Source organism: Epinephelus fuscoguttatus, linkage group LG3 (genome assembly GCF_011397635.1).
Source record: "Epinephelus fuscoguttatus linkage group LG3, E.fuscoguttatus.final_Chr_v1".
Taxonomy (NCBI): domain Eukaryota; kingdom Metazoa; phylum Chordata; class Actinopteri; order Perciformes; family Serranidae; genus Epinephelus; species Epinephelus fuscoguttatus.
In genome coordinates this window covers 31,725,576-31,745,178 of record NC_064754.1, presented here as the reverse complement: position 1 = coordinate 31,745,178, position 19,603 = coordinate 31,725,576, and the positions used below count along the sequence as shown (strand labels likewise).

Below are 19,603 nucleotides of genomic sequence, written 5' to 3'. Positions count from 1 at the left end.
ACCCATGCATTTCTACGTTAACTTTTTGAATATAAAACATTATATATACAAAGCATGCTCCTGCTTCTCATCCTCACAGGGCTATACGCCTCATATACTCTCTTAATTATTAAGTCACAGTGACATATTACATTTGCTGGAATGAGTAAGGTCATCTCCTTCTGTAAAATGTGAGGGGGTTCAGCCAAATGCAGATGCAAGAGATTTAATGCTTAGCCTATGCAAGGCTTCATTTCAAATCCGCCCAAAGCAGCTGGAAAGAGCTGCTTTCTCCAGCCAAGTGCTTTAGGACAGATCAGAATTACTCCTTTTTATGTCTTTTAATTAAAAAAAAATGGAGGAAAACCTATAGTTGGAAAATCATTTTTTTCATGTTTGGACCAACAAAAAACAGGATTTTCTAGGTTGTACACAAACACCCAAACGCACGTTTTTCAACCTCACTCTCACTTTTCTCTACCACACACACAGCTGCACACAGCTGCAAGTGGAATCAAGAAAAACAGCAGCACCCGCTAAGAAAAACAGATTGTACTATAACATGGAGAATACAGGCTAAGTACATGCACAGACACAAAAAATTAGCCAGCTAAAAACCAAGATGACGTCATAAATGCTTCACACAGAAGGGGGTACGTAGGTGGTGTCACATTATCCTGCCATCTCCCCTTGTCCATTCTGCTTCTCCCCCTTTTTTCCTTAGGGTTTTTCCGGTTGCCCGCAGTCAGAGGCATAAATGGCTCCATTAGCGGCTGTGTCATGAGCTTACTGTCTGCCTGTTAGGCCTTAAAGGTGCCATTTGCTCAGTGGTAAGTGAACATTTGGCTGTTTGGGGAGGGGGGGGGGGGGGGGGGGGCCCTGACACAGTGGTGACTGACACACAGAGTTGAACTAAAACCTGTGCAAGGCATGTATGAAATATTCACTTGTTAGGTTTAAGCACACTTGTGGCTTCAATCAAGAGGCAAACACATCCTAAAGGCCCAGACACACCAAACTGACTTCAGCAAACTAGCGGCAACAAGAGCCCCCAGCTGTGTCACATCTCGTCGCCGAATCTCCGCCAAAAACTGCACATGAACACACAAAACTGACAGCCAACAAGTGCTTATGTTCTGCACCTGTGTAACTCATCCATACCAGCAGACAGCAAGTTCTCTGCAATGATCATTCAGATACAGAAATCGAAAGACCTTTAACTATTGGTTTACATTCCTCACTACTGTTTCTCTATACCTGCGCTGAGCTAAACTGCCAATCAGTGATTTAAAATACCGACGGGCTCTGCTCATTCAACATGCTGAATTGGCGGGAAGAAGGCCAACTAGTGCCATCAAAGGCCAACGATGCAGGGACATCGCACCGACGAGGGTGGCAGACACTGACTATGATTAAAATGTGATCTATGAACATACTCATCTCTGGATGGGTATCAACACTTAACAACCACTGTTCCAATTTAGAGGAGTCACTACAGTGTCAAGACATCTTAATCAGACCTATGCTCGCAACCAATGGATTTTTTGTGAACAAAGGGGAATGGAGAACCCTACAAGGTGACACATGGCCTGATTAGAAAGACAGGCGGCACATGTTTGCTCCTTTCCACTACAATAAAAAGGAACCTCCCCCAACGCACACAAAATAAAGTACACGCACACTGCATGCATAAATGCTTTACCACATCTAATTATGCAAATACTCTCCACAAACATGAGCTACAGTACACCCCAAAATAGGATGTGCAACTTAAACCAGGTGCTACTCCAAAGGCCAAAGGCCAGATGTCAGGGAAGAGGGGTGCTGCTCACAAAGCTCCACGCTTGACAGTCATCGAAGAATGAAAGCCAACTCTTTATCCACAGTAATTTACAGCTGATGACAGCGTTGCCCAGTCCTGTCCCATGGGGTCCGTTAGGTCCCAATTGTAACTGGCGAAAACTATAAAGAGTAGGCGGGGCGGATTTAATGATTGATCGCTGCAGACATGTGGTGCCTCCGCCATGTGTGATGGGCGTTGTAATTCATTGTTGTTGTGTCAGCTGCTTTTGTTGAAAAGCTGTCCAACTTATTAATTTTATTGCAGACCAACAGAATCAAACTCAATGAAGAACATGTGCCATCTGATAGACATGAGGCCCGCGAGAAACATATGTGCCTAGCTACAAATACAGATCTACATTTCTACAACTTCACTCACATATGGTTAAAAAAAATACCTTATTACCACAAATAAAGACTTTTGTTTGGGGTTGGGGTACTAAACTTTTAAGAGAACCAACCAAATTACGCCTAGAGCTAGGCTGGGGCTGGGCAGTATATCTTTTTTTTTTTGCAATACATCAATATACTTTCAAGCAAGATATAGATTTAGACAATACTGTTGGTATCGATATAGGGTCAAGTTGCGCCACATAATGCATACCTGTGTTCATCTCTCCTATCTCACGCACTCCGCACAGCTCCGCCCCCTCACTCACTCACAGTTTCTTCATTGACACAGAGACACAGACCTGCTCCTGTTTAATCTGTCTGTTCATTAGTCTATAGTGCAACTTCAGTCTATATGTTGCACAAGCTACGCTAAATCAGTCTGTGAGATGAATGAAGGTACCGCAGTAGCACGCGTACAATACTGTGGGCCTTTTCCTCTGTAATTTATAGCCGCGTCCTGTCAAGTCACGCTACGCCGATTAGTATTTCTGTTATCAGTTTAGATGCCCGGTGCCACGCCGAGCTGCGCATCTTCTCCTTTTCTGGAGTAGGTCCAAAAGCCGGCCTGCCCACCCTCAAGCGGGTAGCGGTGGAGTCTCGCCGACCCCAGCCAACACCCCTAAAACTCTCTCCCCAAAACAAGCCTTGTGTGATGTGAGACTCTTCTCACCACTGTCTGCAGGAGACCAGAGAGAAAGGCCCTTTTTAAAGTCTGTGTTCAGCTTTCAGTACTTCTGTAGCTTCTAACTGAATGGTTTGGAGTTTAGTTTGTCTCCTGCGTCCTATTTTTACTTTAGTTATCTGCTTTATTTTACTGTTTATGTTCACTATCCACCGTATTAGAAGTTGTGTGAAGTTGCTGCTCGAAAACTCAACATTTCCTGATTTTGCTGCTTCACAATAAAAGTTTTTAACCTAACAAAATGATGTGGGACTTTTATTTTTAAGACTACATAGGGATTCAAAGGAGGAAGAGTAAAATCAGAAACAGCCACAGTGAGATGTTGATGAAGAGCTGCTGACAACAGGCTCTTACTGCACCTCTGCAAACAGCTCACCCCCAACAGGTAAACTTCTTTTACCTGTTGGAGGTAAAAGAAAGTAAAAGAAAATACCGAGACATGAATTTTTGTCCATATCGGCCAGCCTTAAGCTGGGTATGGTTTAAATAATGACGATACCAGTACCAATACCAGTATACTCTAAGTGATACCAATACCAATAGTGTACTTGAATAGAGTGGCATGTAGTACAGCCATACTTTTGAACATTTTGATGGCATTCCAGCTGAACTGCCTGTATGGGTTTTAGCTGCTGCAGATGTTTGAGCCCCACGCCAGGGACACTTGGTGCGAGTACACCTGCTCACACACACAGTGACAGGGCTAACTCTTAGCATTACACAGCTAACATTACCTAATATTTATTAACAGATTTATCAACATGTTTGAGCCGTTTCAGCATGAGTTTTTTGGGACCATTTAATGGCCTGGTGTTGGATGTGAGCTGGTGCTAACCGGGCAGACGTTAAACCAACTGTTCTCCGACTCTGGAGACAGCAGCAACAGAAAGTTTGCTAATCCATAGGGCAGTCTGGATGGTACGGGATCAGACCCCCTGCACAAAAGATCAAGTGCAAGTAATTAACTGGAGAAGTTTCAATACTTGGTACTAGCCCAATGATGGTTAAATATGCTAGATTTGCTTCACTCACCAGCCAAAAAAACAACAGTAATCAACCGGCTAGTAGATTTTGAAATTCACCAGCCACAGTAGCAGGTGGACAAAATAGTTCATTTGAAACCCTGTGCGCACCGCAACAAGCATGGCTGAAAGCAATTTACTAGCTCCATGGAGGAGGAGTTAGCTCCCAAAAGGGGAGCGACTTCATTTATGTGGAATCAGTGGCGGTGTTAGGCCTGGGCATCCAAGACTACAGCCTTGAGTGTTTAATGAATAGCCCCAGACTTTCCAGACACTTTCACTAACTTGCTGCTTAGAGTAAACTCTGTCAGCTGTCTATCATTATCGCAAAAAAACTTTGAAATATTGTGACAGTACTTAAGGGCCATATTGCCCACCCATAGTGTAGGTTTCAGTTTGCCCATAGATAAACAATGCAGCTCCTCAATACCCAAGAAGTTCCCATCTCTTGCTGCTCTGTCTGGCTCTGTCCAGAGACAGCACACTCTGCTCTGCCTAGGTTGCAAAATGTAGATAAATGTATTTTCTCCATTGCCTCTTTATTGGGCATCAACCTCGCATTTATGCACATATTGTTGAAAACAATGAATAAAAAATAGACTTGAAGTGTGAGTAATCGTTTCAGATTGTGGTTATGGCCATGAGAGGCAGCAGAGACGCAAGCCTGCACAGAGCCGGTGCAGACAGCTGCATGGATTAAATTGAGAGTACATCTGTGGCGTGAAATGTGCAGGTACAAAAAAATGATATGATGATCTCAATAAATAACAATGTTAAAATTAAGAAAATTTTACTTATTTTTACAACTGAAATTACATTTTTGTTATTACAGAGATAATAAAGTACCAAAAAAAGGTACTGTTGGATATTGGGTACCAAAATTCTAGCCACTGGTACCAGTTCAAATGTGAACAGTACCTAATTCTACCACTAGGGCAGAAATTTTTCAAACCAAGTTGACCAATAGCAGCCATCTCATTACTACTCATATATGGAATTTCTACAGTTGAAATGTATTGGGGGAAAAAAAAAGAACATTCACTACTTACACACCCAGCATACACGGACCAACATTATCATTTATTTGGATTCATGTTGACCTTTTAGCATTCTTAGCTTTTGCCAACTCCCAAAAAAAACTTAACCGGATAGATGTCTTTCTTTCTTCAACCACTTGGTAACTTTGTCTGTGTTTTATCTGGACACATTGTGGTTTTACCAGAGCTTTTTGTGCAAACAGTTGCCTGCGAGGTTTGATTAGAACAGCTCACAGTCATCCACACAGTAAATCAGTGGGCAGTAAAACCAAAACATTGATCTACAAGAGGCTAACCGTTAAGTGTCTGTGATCTCTGTGGTTTCAATCCATTTTAACATTAAAAACAATGATTGTTGCAGGTTTGACAGATTGTTGTAATACGGGTCATTTACACCTTAATTTGCTAGGCTACCAAGTTTCTACTCATCCATCTTCCACCCGTGTCTGCCATTGTAAATCAGTCACAGTAGTGTCCAGTAGGGCTGTCCCGAATGCCTTTTTTTAACATTTAACATCCGGACCTTCAGGAATTTATAAAGAATATTCGAATATTCGTTTCAAACGGATATTTCAAACTCCTTTCAAAGACTCCTTGCGAAGCACTCCTCCGGGGTTTTTTCGGACCTAATTGTATTGCGGAGTTTTGCACAGCAGCGACCGGATCTTTGCTCTCAAACCACAAAAAAATGTGATGGCACAACAGTCTCCTTCAGTACATTATTCTATGCTTTCTTTTGATTTTCACATTGGTTAGTCATCCTGTTTAATTTGTCTTCTGATTAAATCGGAACCGTTGAAACAAGTTGTAGGAAGCCTCTGCAAGTAACTGGTTGCTGGCAGACACTCTGTGCTGCAATAAAATGGTTAATCAGCAGTGCCGTGCACTGTTGTGCCGATGCGCTGCTGGTTCTGCCAGCCTGAATAGAATATCATGTCTACTGTTGTGTACAGCCTTATAGACTGAGCTGAGTAGTGATGCGCGGGTCGACCCGTAACCCGCAGAACCCGCAAATGGACCTGCGGGTTGGGCAGCAGTGATCATCTGTTAAATCAGTCTGTAAATGATATTTTGACATTATTGGCTATTACTGTCATGGCATCCGAAGGTACTGATGTGTTGAGCAGGTGACAGTCCGCGGCCGTTTTCAAAACACACTTGTGTCACGCACTCCAAAAGAAACTTGTTGAAACTTTAAACAATAATTTATTGTACAAAACGGGGGAAACAAACGTTGACAAAAACGGTTCCATAATTCATATTAAATTCAAAAGATAACGAAAAAAGAGCTACAAGTTAGAGGGAATAGTGATAAAGTGGTAAAACTTGGCATTGATCCACAGCCTCAGATGGATGCGCTCAAGCCTGCCATGCGCACAAGCTCCGTTGGTAGGCGATACTATATTTTCACATTTTTAACAATGTAATTTAAAAGTTTTGATTTTTATTGATAACCTACATTTACCAACAACAAAAGACTACATTTAGCACCAAAAAATATGTAAAAAAAATAATAGCCTAATAATAATAGTAATAAAAAAGTAAATAAAAAAAACGAATATTGAATACCAAATTTTCATAACGAATACCTACCCATAGAAAGGAATATCCGAATATGTGGGTACAGCCCTAGTGTCTAGTAAACCTAGTTCAGCCAACAGGAGTTGTCTGCTGGCTAATGTTACATGTTCCACTGCCACTGAGAAAATAAATTCCTAACAACCTCTTTACCGCTGAAATGAATCAGCGTCAACTGTCAAGCAGCCAAGAAACATGGTGTCACAGAGTATCATATCATCATGTCAGAAAATGGCACGCCTGGAGATACTTTTTAAGTGTTAAAAAAAAATGTTGTGAAAAATTTTTGTCTTGAAACCACCCGCTTTCAAGAGTCTCATGAGTGTGTAAGTATGTGACTAAGTCTCTCATGTTTACTACACCAGTAAATACCTCCTTCAGTGTTTTTAAAGTCTGTGTTTTAAAATGAAACAATAAATGAAGGAGGTATTCAATACGGTATTACACTAATGCTTGTTATTGCTTTATTTTTCCTTTAAGTTGTATTTATGGGGAACAGGTGTTCAATAAGGGGAGTCATCTTATCATCAGGCTCATCTTATTTTTTGGCCGACGCAGTAATTCATTACATTCATATCATTGAAGCATTTCAAACTAAAACTAACAAACTAAGACAGTCAAGATACAAAACAGAAAGACATTTCTTCTTCCATAAAGTAAAACGCAATCAGTAAGAACTACATCAAATAAAATATTTACCGTACAATGTTAGGCACCCGGTCACATCCACATTAGTCTGTGGGTTCATATGCTTGCTTCGGGGTGCTGTGGCCAAGGAGATGACTGTGTTTTTGTCTGCTTATTCACGTTTTTAAACTTGGTAACTAAATTGACTAACGCCTGATCATCACACTTCACAGACTTGAACGCTGGCAGCAATAAATAAAATAAAATCTCTCTTCATCTGAAATCTATGTCTAATACAGCTAATCAAATTCCATGCTGGCCTGGCTCTTCTAAAGCACTTCCATTCATTTGAGCAGTTTGCCATGAAGTGATGCAGCATCTGATAAGTCTGAATCGGAATATGTACAGACTTTCCATCTTTTGAGCAAGTAATAAAATCAGACTCTGAGACATCCCTGGGTCTCCATCATGCCAATGAATCTATGATGAAATATATTAGTAATATTGCAACTTCCTGCACCGAGTGTTTTACTGGTTTGTAGGGAACAAATCAAGCAGATACACTGTTGTCAGTTTGATACAGTCAGTTAAGCTGGTGCAGTGTAATGAAACAGCGCTGCAAGACCTCCAACTTTACAATCTTGAGCTGTGCAGCTTTTTTTTTTTTTTTTACTTCACTTAAAGAAAGGCGTTGCTTTAACTGTGATGTCATTTGAAAACTCTAGTTTGTAATGCTGCTGAAATGTACTGTGTTATGCCTCAAGAAGGTAGAGTTAATAGCGGGTCTCTTACTGTCTAAGGACTGTATGGGCACAAAGAAATGGTCCCTATTAAACTGGCAATCGAGGGCAGGTCCTTGCAATTACATGCTTACCACAGAACCAAACCACAACACTGCAGTAAAACCACCGTAACTAATAACGTTACTAACAGCTCAGCACACCTAGCTGACCTGGTGACTTCAAACTGTGTTGCACAGGTATAGTCAATGCATTCAGGAAACAGGATCACACGGTAATGTTAAGTGTAAATGTCCATAATAGTGGTGTTTACATGTGCAGAAGGTGTTGAGGCCTTTACCTGGTCCATCAGACGCTGACAGGGCAGGTGAATTGAGCTTCGGCCGCTTTGAGTTGGGAGGTCCGACGTCCAGCAGGTTTTCAGCCATAGTTGTTCTCTTGTCCGTCTTGTTACTTAAGTTGATAATTATATTTACCTTATGACAGGGAAGTTGTTTTATCAACCCGAACCTTCCCGGTTAACACATTAGCAAGCTGGCAGCCTGCTAACGTTAGCTAACCGGCTAATAGCTAGCTAATTGCCTGCTACCAGCTAAGTTAACTGTTAGCGTTAGCTAACGTTACTCCTTGCTGTGAGAGTCAGTGTCTTTCAAAAGTGATGCAATAGCGCCCCGCTTCGCCACCGCCATTCACCCCATGATAATCCAACACCCAACACCCACATTATTATCGTTAAATAACCCGAAATAAAATATCCCCCATGTAAAAATCACACTTCAAAATGACAATCCAATAAAATCAGGTGGACTGCTGCATTCCGGGGGAAAGGTCGTAATTTCTAGATCTTCCAAGTACCCATTTTGCGTGACGTCAAATTTCTTCATGCAAAAATCGCGCGAAGCTCCACAAAAATGCACAATTGCATAAAAATGCTGTATTTTTGCAAATCACCTCGAAAGTCACGACCTGGTCTCCGCTTGCCCACGGTAAACAATGCTGCTCCCGAACGGCGACAGGGGCTGAATCGCCGCACTCTGAAGGGGAAATCAGATATACGGAGCCTTTTTGCCCGACGACCACCGATCCAATTCCCGTTTTTTCGCACAAAATGTCTCCGAGGCGACGTTAAGGTTTCGTTTTCGGGGGAAGGACGCTGTCATATCGCGGTAAGGATGCTCGATTTCTACGTAAAAACCAGTGTTGGACCGAAATCCTAATTCCGAGCCACGACAAGATGGCGGCTGTTGATTCCTTCGATACAAAAAAGTTTTTTTTCTTTTCCAGATCGGCTGTGGAGGGGGAGGGGCCGCGCTATCACGCCCTACGTGAAAACACCGCTCCTGTCAACCGCTGGGGGCGCCACAGCACCGCCAGAGAAACAGCGTACAAGTCAGTTCATAAGTCATTTTTACATGTGCATCATGGTTAAATTAGTATTAAATAAATTATTAAAATATCAGTGTTAATATGTTGAATAAAAAAGCCAACAATAATAATTTTGCAGATCAATCTTAGTTCAATGTTGCATGTTATTTTATGAGTTAAACTACCAAAATTCTAACATCAGATATTAAATTCAATACAGCTATAATACACTCAACAAGTGCAATGCTATAATGGTAACAGGGCTACCTCTCTCCTTAATTTAAAAGGCTGAAGAACATTTTAAAAAGGCATGTTACAACCTAGACTCACTTTATGTATGTCTTTTAGTTGAAGATAAACATTTCACAGGAGCTGAATTCTTTTAATAATATGATTTTCTGCATCAAAAGTAAGGCACATGTTTGTGCATGTCATTATAGTCCTCCCTGCAGGTGAGCAAAGCTGCAAGAAAAATACACATAAAAAATGCCAATAACATCAATTTGCTGATTTACTTTTTGATCACATTTGACTGATCTCTACTGTTGAACTTTTTCATCCTTATAGCTGGTCTTTAGATCTTACTTTCCATTTGCTTTGCTGCTAAAACTGAATTACTACAGATTGCAAACTCAAACCATAAACTTACATAGGTTCGGGCAGTGAATATTTAACAAAGTATACTGTATAAGCTGCTCTTTAGTCATCAGCTGGCTGATCAGAAAGATTTCCACTTTACTGACAGTGTCAGGATTATCTGGGTGCTTTCCTAAAACTTGGCCAACCTGCAATATAAATACAGCCCTCATCTCTGATTTCCTCTGCAATTTAAAAACAAAACAAAATGGCAATTCAGTCTGATTATCAGGCTAATGTGCATATACAGTTAGACATGAACTCAGTCATCTTCATACTTCACAGTGCACTCAATAGTTTTCTGCTTGGAGATTTATTTCTCTCATACTGGAAAAAAAAGAGTAATAAAATCATAACACTCACACTTACTCAAACAGACACACATTGAATCAATTTGATAATACGTGTCTCTTTTTCATTGTTTTCTAGCAAAATCTGACACATGCACATGTATAAAAAAATCATATGTGACATAAAATAACTGCATATGTACAAACACTGAGTGCTTTGTGCAAATGTGTACAGATTACGATCATGTGTTGATAAATGATACATGGGTAATGTGCACAAAACATACATAATACATCTCATTCATGAACATAACACAAATACACAAAGATTTGAAATCAAACAAGTCTGTCTAATCTTTTGTCCCAGTGTAATTAAAAACACATACGGGTTGAATTTACTTGAAAATTTATGATGTAAAGATGCAGAGCTGTCACAATTTTAATGAGTGATTAGGCGATGCTTTTTTGCTGTGATGATTTTTACAAGTGCTAATAAAAACACTCAATGCTTTTCCCTTATTTCTCTGTCACAAAGCAGAATCACACTTCTTCAACAAAAAGGGATGACTTAAACTTCTCCTCAATGCACTTGGCTGTTTTCTTGATTGCATTTTTAACTGCAGCACCAGACTTAGGGGCACTTCTTTCCCTCTGCCAAAACTAAAACAGATCCTGTCACACACTCATCACATATCAACACACTGTCAGAGAAGGATAAAATCCAAGTAACCTTAAATGAGCAAAGCCTAGTGATTTGAATAACCCTGCGTGTTGGCAATACAAATGTAATGTTCAACATAACTGTGGAGAGAATGAAATTAAAATTTAAAAAAGGATGATATGATGCAGAAAAAAAACTAAAACTGTAGTGTGTCTAGCAAAGAAGAAACCTCCTCACTCACTCCCATGCAAACAAGATTGCACACACTGTTCACAGATCACAGAGCCAGCAGTGTTCACTTTAATATTTTATTCATATGTGTGTACAGGTGTGCACTACTGGAGAGGTGGTGTGTCCACCAACCTGTGGAGCCCCACACCTTTAATCTACTATGGCTAGTTTCTGTCACTGCTGTGCATGCTGGGGCTGCAGTGACACAGCCTGAAAATGACCAAGGGTTGTCTAACAATGTGAGGCAGAGGGGTAATCTGGAAGATGTGGGGAAAACAAGGACTTTCATTCAAAACTGATGTCTGATATTCTTTTTTCATTACTTTGTGTGGTGAGCTGTATCGAATGTCTTTTTTTTTTTTTTTTTTTAACATTTGGAGCTTCCATTGAAGTTTCGAATGCTATCATATTTTAAGATGCCATCACCTTAAATAAAGAAAAAAAATCCTTAAAGGAATCCTTAATTTGAATTAAGTGGTTTTTCAGATTAAATGAGATTTTTTTTGGTGGTTTAGTCTGTTTGTTTTTAATCAAATCCATTTTTTTTTTCATGTGGGACGGGTCCTCCTGGGGGGCCATAATTCCACAGGGGAAAAATATGGAATGAAATAAAGTTAAAAAAATATGATTGAGAGTTTACTGATGCTATGATGCTGAACTTTACTTCACTAAAATTCAACATGGATCCTTTTTTGTTAGTTGCTTCCTCAATAATTGTCAATAATTAGGCCTAATAAGAAAAAAAAGGGGGGTGGGGGACATTTCTTTAGCTTTTAAGGGGGGGATGACAGACAAAGTTTGAGAACCACTGTTTTAATAAATAAATGTAATTTACGGTGCTGTTAAAATGCTGCTAGACCGCCTTGTTAACACCGGTGTGTGTCTCCCTTTGTGTGCTGCAAGCAGGAGAGCAAACACTTTACTGACAGCAGTGACAATGTTTTTAAAAGGTTAAATGGTGACAAACATGGATTGAAGCAGAACATTTCATTAGATTAAACATGTTGTGAATTTTGGAAATGATTACACTTAAATAAATTTGGACTTTTGGACTTCTGGAGATATTGGAAATGTTTGGATCAACATGGGCTGAAAATGATCCTATGCAGCCACTGCTGGAATAATTCTACAAATAGCAAATGATATTAGAGCAGACTAATCTTTATCTGCATCTGTGCAGATACACTGGCTTTGATCAAAATGAACAGACATTATGCAAAAAAAGAAAAAAGTTGCGCTGCGTTCAAATGTTGATGTATATTTTGAATGTCAACGAAAAAGATTTTAGCGGGCAGAGCATGTTTTGTGTCTAAATCTAGAGCGGCAGTTCTGGAGAAACTTCTTTGGATTTTCAGGATATTTATGCTACTAATACTATCATGATTATTTGATACAAATAATCACAGCTTGCTCATGCCGACTGAACATATTCCAAATTTAAAAGGCACAGGTTGTGTATGTTTTGGAGTGCACAGTGGCAGAGGTAAATAAATATACTTTTTAATGCTACAGATGGAGTTGGCTACATAAATAGAGATGGTTCCTCCTTTTTCATGTTGTCTCTTTGTCTACGTTTGTGTTCATAGCTTCTCAAGGCAAGATTCTTTTGCCAAAATGTTGATATGGCTCTAAAATGTGGGGCGGTGACTTGAGGGTTTTCTTTTTCTCCATTTTAAAGAATGCAGCTGTGTGAGTGCAATTCCTCTACAGGTAAGGCAGCGACAGCAAAACAACAGTTAAACAGTGGCCATGTATTTGATTGATTTCCTTTTGCATCATATTACAGTGATCTTTTCCATGTTGTTGACTTGGAATAGATATTAAATACCTTTCTCGCACACATACACACAAAGTACAGGGGGAACAAGTGCTTTGAGGAGTAAAGACAAAAGCATGAAGTGAGTAAGAAGCAAAGAGAACGACAGAGGTGCCAGCTATTCGATGAGAACGTCACCATCATCGCCACACTATTTCAAGCGACCAGTTAATGACAGCATGAAAGAACTGGAAAAGAGCAACAAAAAAAAAAAAAAAAAAGATGGAATTTGTCAAAAAATAATTGCAGCAAAACCTGCACAACGAGCATAATTTCCTCAAACATACAATCATAATCTATCCTCATTATGAAAACAGCATGATAAAAAAATCTTTCTGAAAACCAAAATATTCAAAAAAAAAAAAATACAGTCATTCTTTTTAGGCACCACAAAACAATCAGCTAGTTTAGGTTGCACTGCACCTATAGATCACTCAATTAAGTGGCACAATTTAAGTATATCGATACAGTAGAGGGCCCCCTCCGTATAAAGGCTGTGACAAGATAAAAGTCCCACCCCTTCAACAGCAAATCACACAGCTAAAGGCAGACAACACCTAACTGTTGAATAAACCTATAGTGATGGACTGACCAATGTTTGTTTTGTCTGCTGGTGATGAAGGCAACCAATGGAACTAAATTTGATTGTGAGGTTATAAACACGGTACTAAAGGAACTGTAGTTGACCTGTGCTTTGACAACAGCAATATGGACCATCCTATCATTTATCATAACTACACAGTGATTGTCCCTCACAGTCCCACTTCAAGTGATACTCCACCCAGAATCTTTTGAGTCTCAAACTCTCACCCCACTGCAGGTTTTAAAGGATACATCTGGTGTATTTTGCTCTTTGGTAAAAAAAAAAAAAAATCATGAAAGGACCAAAACCAACAATGAATGAAGTCAAAGGCTGATATATCTTCTTCCTCTGCACCTTAAAGCTTCAGTGAGCCACACTGTTGCACTGGCTGATATGTTCCTACATTACAATGAACATGGGCTCTGCAGTTTAATCCACATACACTGTCCTGCTGCTGTAAACACTCACATCACACCACATCTGTCACTGAATACAGCCCCTGACAAATGCACTGTTTACTCCTGCTAAAGGAACATCTGATAAAAACTACAGTGCTCACGAGTGGCTGTCCCCTGTTTCCTGCATGGCCTTAGACCTTTGTTGGATGTAATTCCCCATCTCTCTCTCTCTCACCTTGTTTCTGTCATTACTTTACTGCCTGCTACAATGAAAAAAGACATAAAAAATCCCCCAAAATATAAATTAAAATACTAGAGTCACAGATAGGGAAGGGAAGTCAGAAAGTACTGGTTTTGGTCTTTTTTTTTTAACAACAAAAATATAGAATATCTCCAGGTAAAGGTAGGTGCAACAAGTCTGCAGTTTGATCTTTTATGCAGCACAGCAGCTTTCAGTCTAGCCTATGAGTGAACCCCAGTGGAGTGATCCAATGAACAAACAGACCAGGTCAATTGAGAAAACTCAGGGTGCATCCCAAATTATTATAATGCTGACATTCTATTTAATACACCTTAGCAGTAAGTGAGATTTTATAGTATGTCCCAAACTTAGTGTAAAACTAATAGTTAGTGAATTGCATACTGTTTCTGGTGAAATATTACAGTGCGCAAACACTGGACACTACGCCAGCATAGATATCCCACATTGCAATACGGCAGATGACAACGTTCAAAACAAACAATGACTGACAGCAACCAAGACAGCTCTGTAACCTCAATAAAGCTTCAATTCAAGATTTCCCTTTGCAAAGTGTAAAACATTTTTAAATATTCTTTTTAAATTGCAGGTAGAGCTGAGGTTGACGCAGGTTATCGTGGTTACACATCTCCGGCAAGGAGGCTCTCAGGAAGTGGCTTTGTAATTACAGCTCATTGCGTCCAAGGGATACATATTACTTAATCACACACAAGTTGAACAATACTACATATATCGGGTATGAAGTGCATGGTATGCGATTTTGGATGCAGCGTGAGACTCAAGTATTTGGCTGTGCTATGATGGAGATATGACTGGAACCCACTGAGCATACATACAGATGGACAGCAGGGAAGTCAGATTCCGCGGAATCGGATCACATTTGCTGTTTAGGATCAAACTACCGCCTTTTACACACATTTTTCAGAGCTACATGGGGTGAATGTTTCATTCTTAAAAGACACACCTTGGGTGGAGTATCACTTTGAGTTTATTTAAAGTGCCTTTCTGCTTTTGTGATGATCTCACTTTTTAAAACCACCTTTTCCTCCAAATCTATATTCCCTTATCTGATTTGATTTTGTGCTTTTTTTGATTGTACTAATTGTGACAGACAAGAACTCTGTTAAAAATGTCCTTAAAAGCTATTTCACGGTAATAACTACCAAATACAAGTGGTCGAGAAAACACTGTGCAAGACCTGTGCTTAAAATGTGCATTTAGCTGCTACACAAACTAAAATCTATGCAGCCTGCTTTGTAGCATGTCCCCTTTTTTTTTTACAGAGACTCTAGCACAAATGAATACTGTATTAAGCCCTCATGTCAAAGCAGAATACATAAATTAACACTGCTTCATGTGATTCCCTCATTCTTCCCATATGTCCCTGCTCAGCCCATCATGCTGCACTGGCACTTATATAGAATCTTAAAATAATTTTCCCTTAAGTAAGGTCAAGACTTTGATCAAGTTAAAACAAACGATATGGCACAACAATAATGATTTTTTTTTAAGAAATACTTGCATTGAAAATAAAAGCATGGAGTAAGAAACCACAGCATGTTCCGTAGTCTAAGATTGTTAAAACTTTGTTCAGTATTCATATTTGTTCGTTCACTGTTCTAGTCCTGAAGGCACTTAATAACAAAAATGAATAAGAAAAAAACATCAAGAACAACACCAACAAAACTTCCTTCCCTCTGAACCCCTTTCAGCCTTCTCCTCTAAACACTGCTGTGCTCAACACAGGTCTAACCCACCCCAGCACTCGGGCAACATTCCCATTAAAGACCTCACTAGCCATTTTTACAGCCACTGTAGCCACTGTTTGTGTTGGAGTGGCAAACTCCCTCTTCTTCATCCGTGCCGAAGACATTTCTCCCACTCCTAAAGGAAGGGACATCCTGCCCGCACCTGCAATCTGTCCTGGAGAGTCAGCAGCTGGGGGCAGCAGATGACTGGGGAAGAGGAGAGGAGGGATCAGAGACGAGCATAAAACTCCTCGTTGAGGTTTGTTAGCTCGTTGGCCTCCGCCTCTTCGTCCTGCTCCTCTTGAAGTGCGAGAGGAGCAGGCTGCATCTGGGAGGGCCCCTGTGTGGCACTAGGTTCTGGGCCCAGTTCAGAGTGGGGAGGGAGGTGAAGGTCTGTGGCAGGGGACTGCCCAGGAAGGTGTGGAGGGTCCCTATATCCCTCCTCCCTCACCTCTGTGGACTTAGCGTGGACAGGCTCAGGCCCTGCTCTCGAAGGCCTTACAGCACTCTGTGGTTGAGAAGGGAGTGTGGAGAGAGAGGAAGAAGGAGGAGGAGTGGAAGAAGATGGAGGAGGAGCTGCTGCCTGGGCAACAGATCCTGAAGTCTTAATGGCTGTTGATGCTACGGACGAGGCTCCGACACCAGCGCCCAGCTCCGTTCGATCTTCATATATACTCTCCCCACTTTTGGGGTACAGAAAGGTCCTCATTTGACCTTTGCCCTTAACATTCACTGTACCTCTGTAGTCAAACTCTAAGCCCATGGCACTGAGCACAGCGTGGCTCTCTTCGCTCACCTGCACCCGACACTCCACCCCGGTGGAGTCCATGCGGCTGGCAATGTTGACCGTGTCTCCCCAGATGTCATAGAGCAGCTTAGTGGTGCCAATCACCCCTGCCGTCAGCGGCCCGTGGTTAAATCCAATACGGAGCTTGAAACCAAAACCCAGCATGTTCTTGTTGAAGTCGTCCAGGACGCCCATCATCTCAAGGGCAAAGTTGAAAAGCGCCCTCAGGTGAGAGTGCACAGAGTCATCATCATTCTCAGCCAGCTGCTTGACGTTCAGTCCGGACGCTGCCATGTAAGTGGCACCGATTGTCTTGATCTTCTCCACGCTTTTGAATTCAGGTTTGCGAAGGAGCTCGTCAAAGTCTCCGATTAGCTCGTTGAGTACACGATAGCACTCCTTCCCACCCTCGTAGCTCTCTTCATAGAACTCACTGAAGTTTACGATACTGGCAAAGATCACGCCCACACTGTCGTGATTCTTGGAGTAGCTCTGGGTCACCTGAGGAAACAATGAAATGTGTTGAAATATTTTGAACACTAAAATGTGTAGATGATAGTGGTGATAAAAGGTCAAGATTGTCATTTTTCATTTCCTTCATTTAAGAAAAAATTACTAGGACGCATATATTTTTGGATTTCTTTTCGAGGTTTTCCAATACCATTACCAGTATCAGATATGCTTCCGGCACTGCCTAAAATGCTGGATTGGGTATCGGCAAGTACATGCACTGATCCAATACCACATAATTTATTAATAAGGTTAAAAGCACTTTCACACCTGAGTAAAACAGCAGTTTTCCCAGTAATCAGTTCTTCACCACGATAAAACAGCCTACACAGCAAGGTGCATTGTGCAGCCACTGGAAACTACTGTTTTAGAGCAGTGAGGAAGAATCATATTATGTTGGCCGTTAGCAAAATGTCAGACACTAGCTACATCTTTCACTGAAAAGTCCCATTGGTTTAGGGTTTAACCCGAGCCATGCCATACAGCAATGATAGTAATTATTTCACGTCCATACAGGGTTCGTAGTACAGAACTGTTCTTTTTTTTTTTTTTTTTTCCACGCAATGGTATCTGATCGGTTCTGAGTATTGGCCGATACCCAAGTTCAAGCATCGGAAACAGTATCAGGACGAAAAAATGGTATCAGAACATCTCTAATCACCTTAAAAATGGTGTGTTCAGGATAACATAACAATGAAAACGTATATATTATAAGCACAGGGGTAAAAGTAGACTGGTATCGTCTGGTACTCTGCTTTCTCCTCTTCCCAGTACTGCATACTGGCACTAAAAGATTCCATGCCAGTACACAGTACTGGGAAGTGAGGAAAGCAGCTGCCTGGCTAAACCGTTTTGGCAAAGTTGGAATGATATTCAGAGATTCAAACTTAACGAATCAATTACTCAAAAGCAAAATGTTGTTAAAACACAAACGTACTAAAACAATACTACAAAAAATATTCAATAACTTCACTCATGAAGTGTAGTGTCTCCAAAATCCCAAGCACAAATGTGCTTTTGCATTATTCTGGGGAATTTTCAATAGGAAAAAATATTAAATAAATCCACTCCTATACAGTGTAGTGTTCCCAAATATTCAACCACTTCGCAGTAGGAGAACAATATTAAGTGATTGGGGTAGTAGTACCGGTAAGAACTTAAATCTACTTTCACCCCTCGTATTAAGCATTGTTCTGATAACCTTCATAATTAAGTCTGACATATTAGTTTCAGCTTCTACAAAAACCTTGAGCTGGTCAGCGACATGGATGGGGATGATGTTGCCCAGCAGCCACTCAGCCTGGTCTCGCATCGTCTGGATCTTGGCGCGGTGTTTGTCAGCCTCCACATTGCCGTGGTAATGGAGACGGTAGCTGACCTCAAATTCACGGTTGAGGAACCAGACCAGGAGGAGTAGCAGGAAGAAGGCCAGGACAGCCTCTGGGACCAGAAGGTCAAGAGGTCTTGGGGGAGGTTCAGGACCAGGGGTGACTGAACCGCCATCGCTGGATGTGGAGATGTTCAGTCTGAGCGAGAAAACGGGGAGAACAGAAGAAATGTCAGAGTGGTTCAAGCTGAACGGGAATGGCAAACAAAGGTAAGGCAGAACAGGAAATGATTAACAGGATTAAGAGCAGAGATGAAATAGAGGCTGGAGGATTTTTTTTGGAGTCAGTCCCTTAAAATTAATGAGCTAGAGTATAATTCTTTCCATTTTAGCGGAGGCAGAAATATGCGCTTCTCTACTGGCCTCAATAACTCCCACCCAATACTCACAACTCATTGACAGCCTGGCTACAACTATACACCCATACGTCCATCTCTGACTGAAAACAACATGGTTATCCTGCTGCTCTGGGGTTGTGGGAAATGAGGAATATAATTAAACATTTATTATATATTTCCACACAAAAAAAATCTTGAAATATGGAGTACTAATTCAATCTCAAATAAGCAAAAGTCCAACTATTCAAAGTGTGTATCATCCTCTTAACTGACAAGCAACATGGAGTACACTGCAGTGAACAATACAGATGAAGCACTGAGAAATGTTTCTATGTCACTTCATTTCTGATCTAAAAATTGTACTTTGAACAATGAACACTGCCTTACAGGGAAAATCCACCACTTTATGTATATGTCCAGTCACTGCTGATGATAAATGCAGTCCACTGAAGCAACAAATTCCTTAGTGCGTGCTATATTGATCGACAAAGCCGAGTTCGCAGCTGCAAAATCTGTTGCTTTTCCTGCATTCAGCCAAGTTTAAAAGAGAAGTCACATCATCATATTACGTTGTACCACTGGGTTACAACACACACAGTAAAATCCTGTCTACACTTGCACTTACACTGGTGCACTTTTATAGAACATGAGGATGACTGACTTGTTTCACTGAGGTGTCCACAGTCAGCCTTGG

General features: G+C 40.8%; 2 protein-coding genes across 6 annotated transcripts in view; both read right to left on the bottom strand.

The window, feature by feature from the left end:
* crebbpa (CREB binding protein a) overlaps window positions 1-9,176 on the bottom strand; it is a 56,126-nt gene extending 46,950 nt beyond the window's left edge. Inside the window, exon 1 of one of the 2 annotated variants that reach the window (XM_049568228.1) lies at window positions 8,241-9,176. In XM_049568228.1, coding sequence (XP_049424185.1) covers window positions 8,241-8,328 — 88 coding nt within the window. In that variant the 5' untranslated portion in view covers window positions 8,329-9,176. The remainder of the gene's footprint in view (window positions 1-8,240) is intronic. The other variant, XM_049568238.1, reaches the window with a different exon arrangement.
* Window positions 9,177-11,366: 2,190 nt separating this feature from the next.
* adcy9 (adenylate cyclase 9) overlaps window positions 11,367-19,603 on the bottom strand; it is a 50,905-nt gene continuing 42,668 nt past the window's right edge. For all 4 annotated transcript variants that reach the window (XM_049568120.1, XM_049568138.1, XM_049568128.1 and 1 more), the window contains 2 exons: window positions 18,431-18,710; window positions 11,367-17,175 (listed from right to left, as the gene is read on the bottom strand). In XM_049568120.1, the coding sequence (XP_049424077.1) occupies window positions 16,117-17,175; window positions 18,431-18,710 (1,339 nt within the window). In that variant the 3' untranslated portion in view covers window positions 11,367-16,116. The remainder of the gene's footprint in view (window positions 17,176-18,430; window positions 18,711-19,603) is intronic.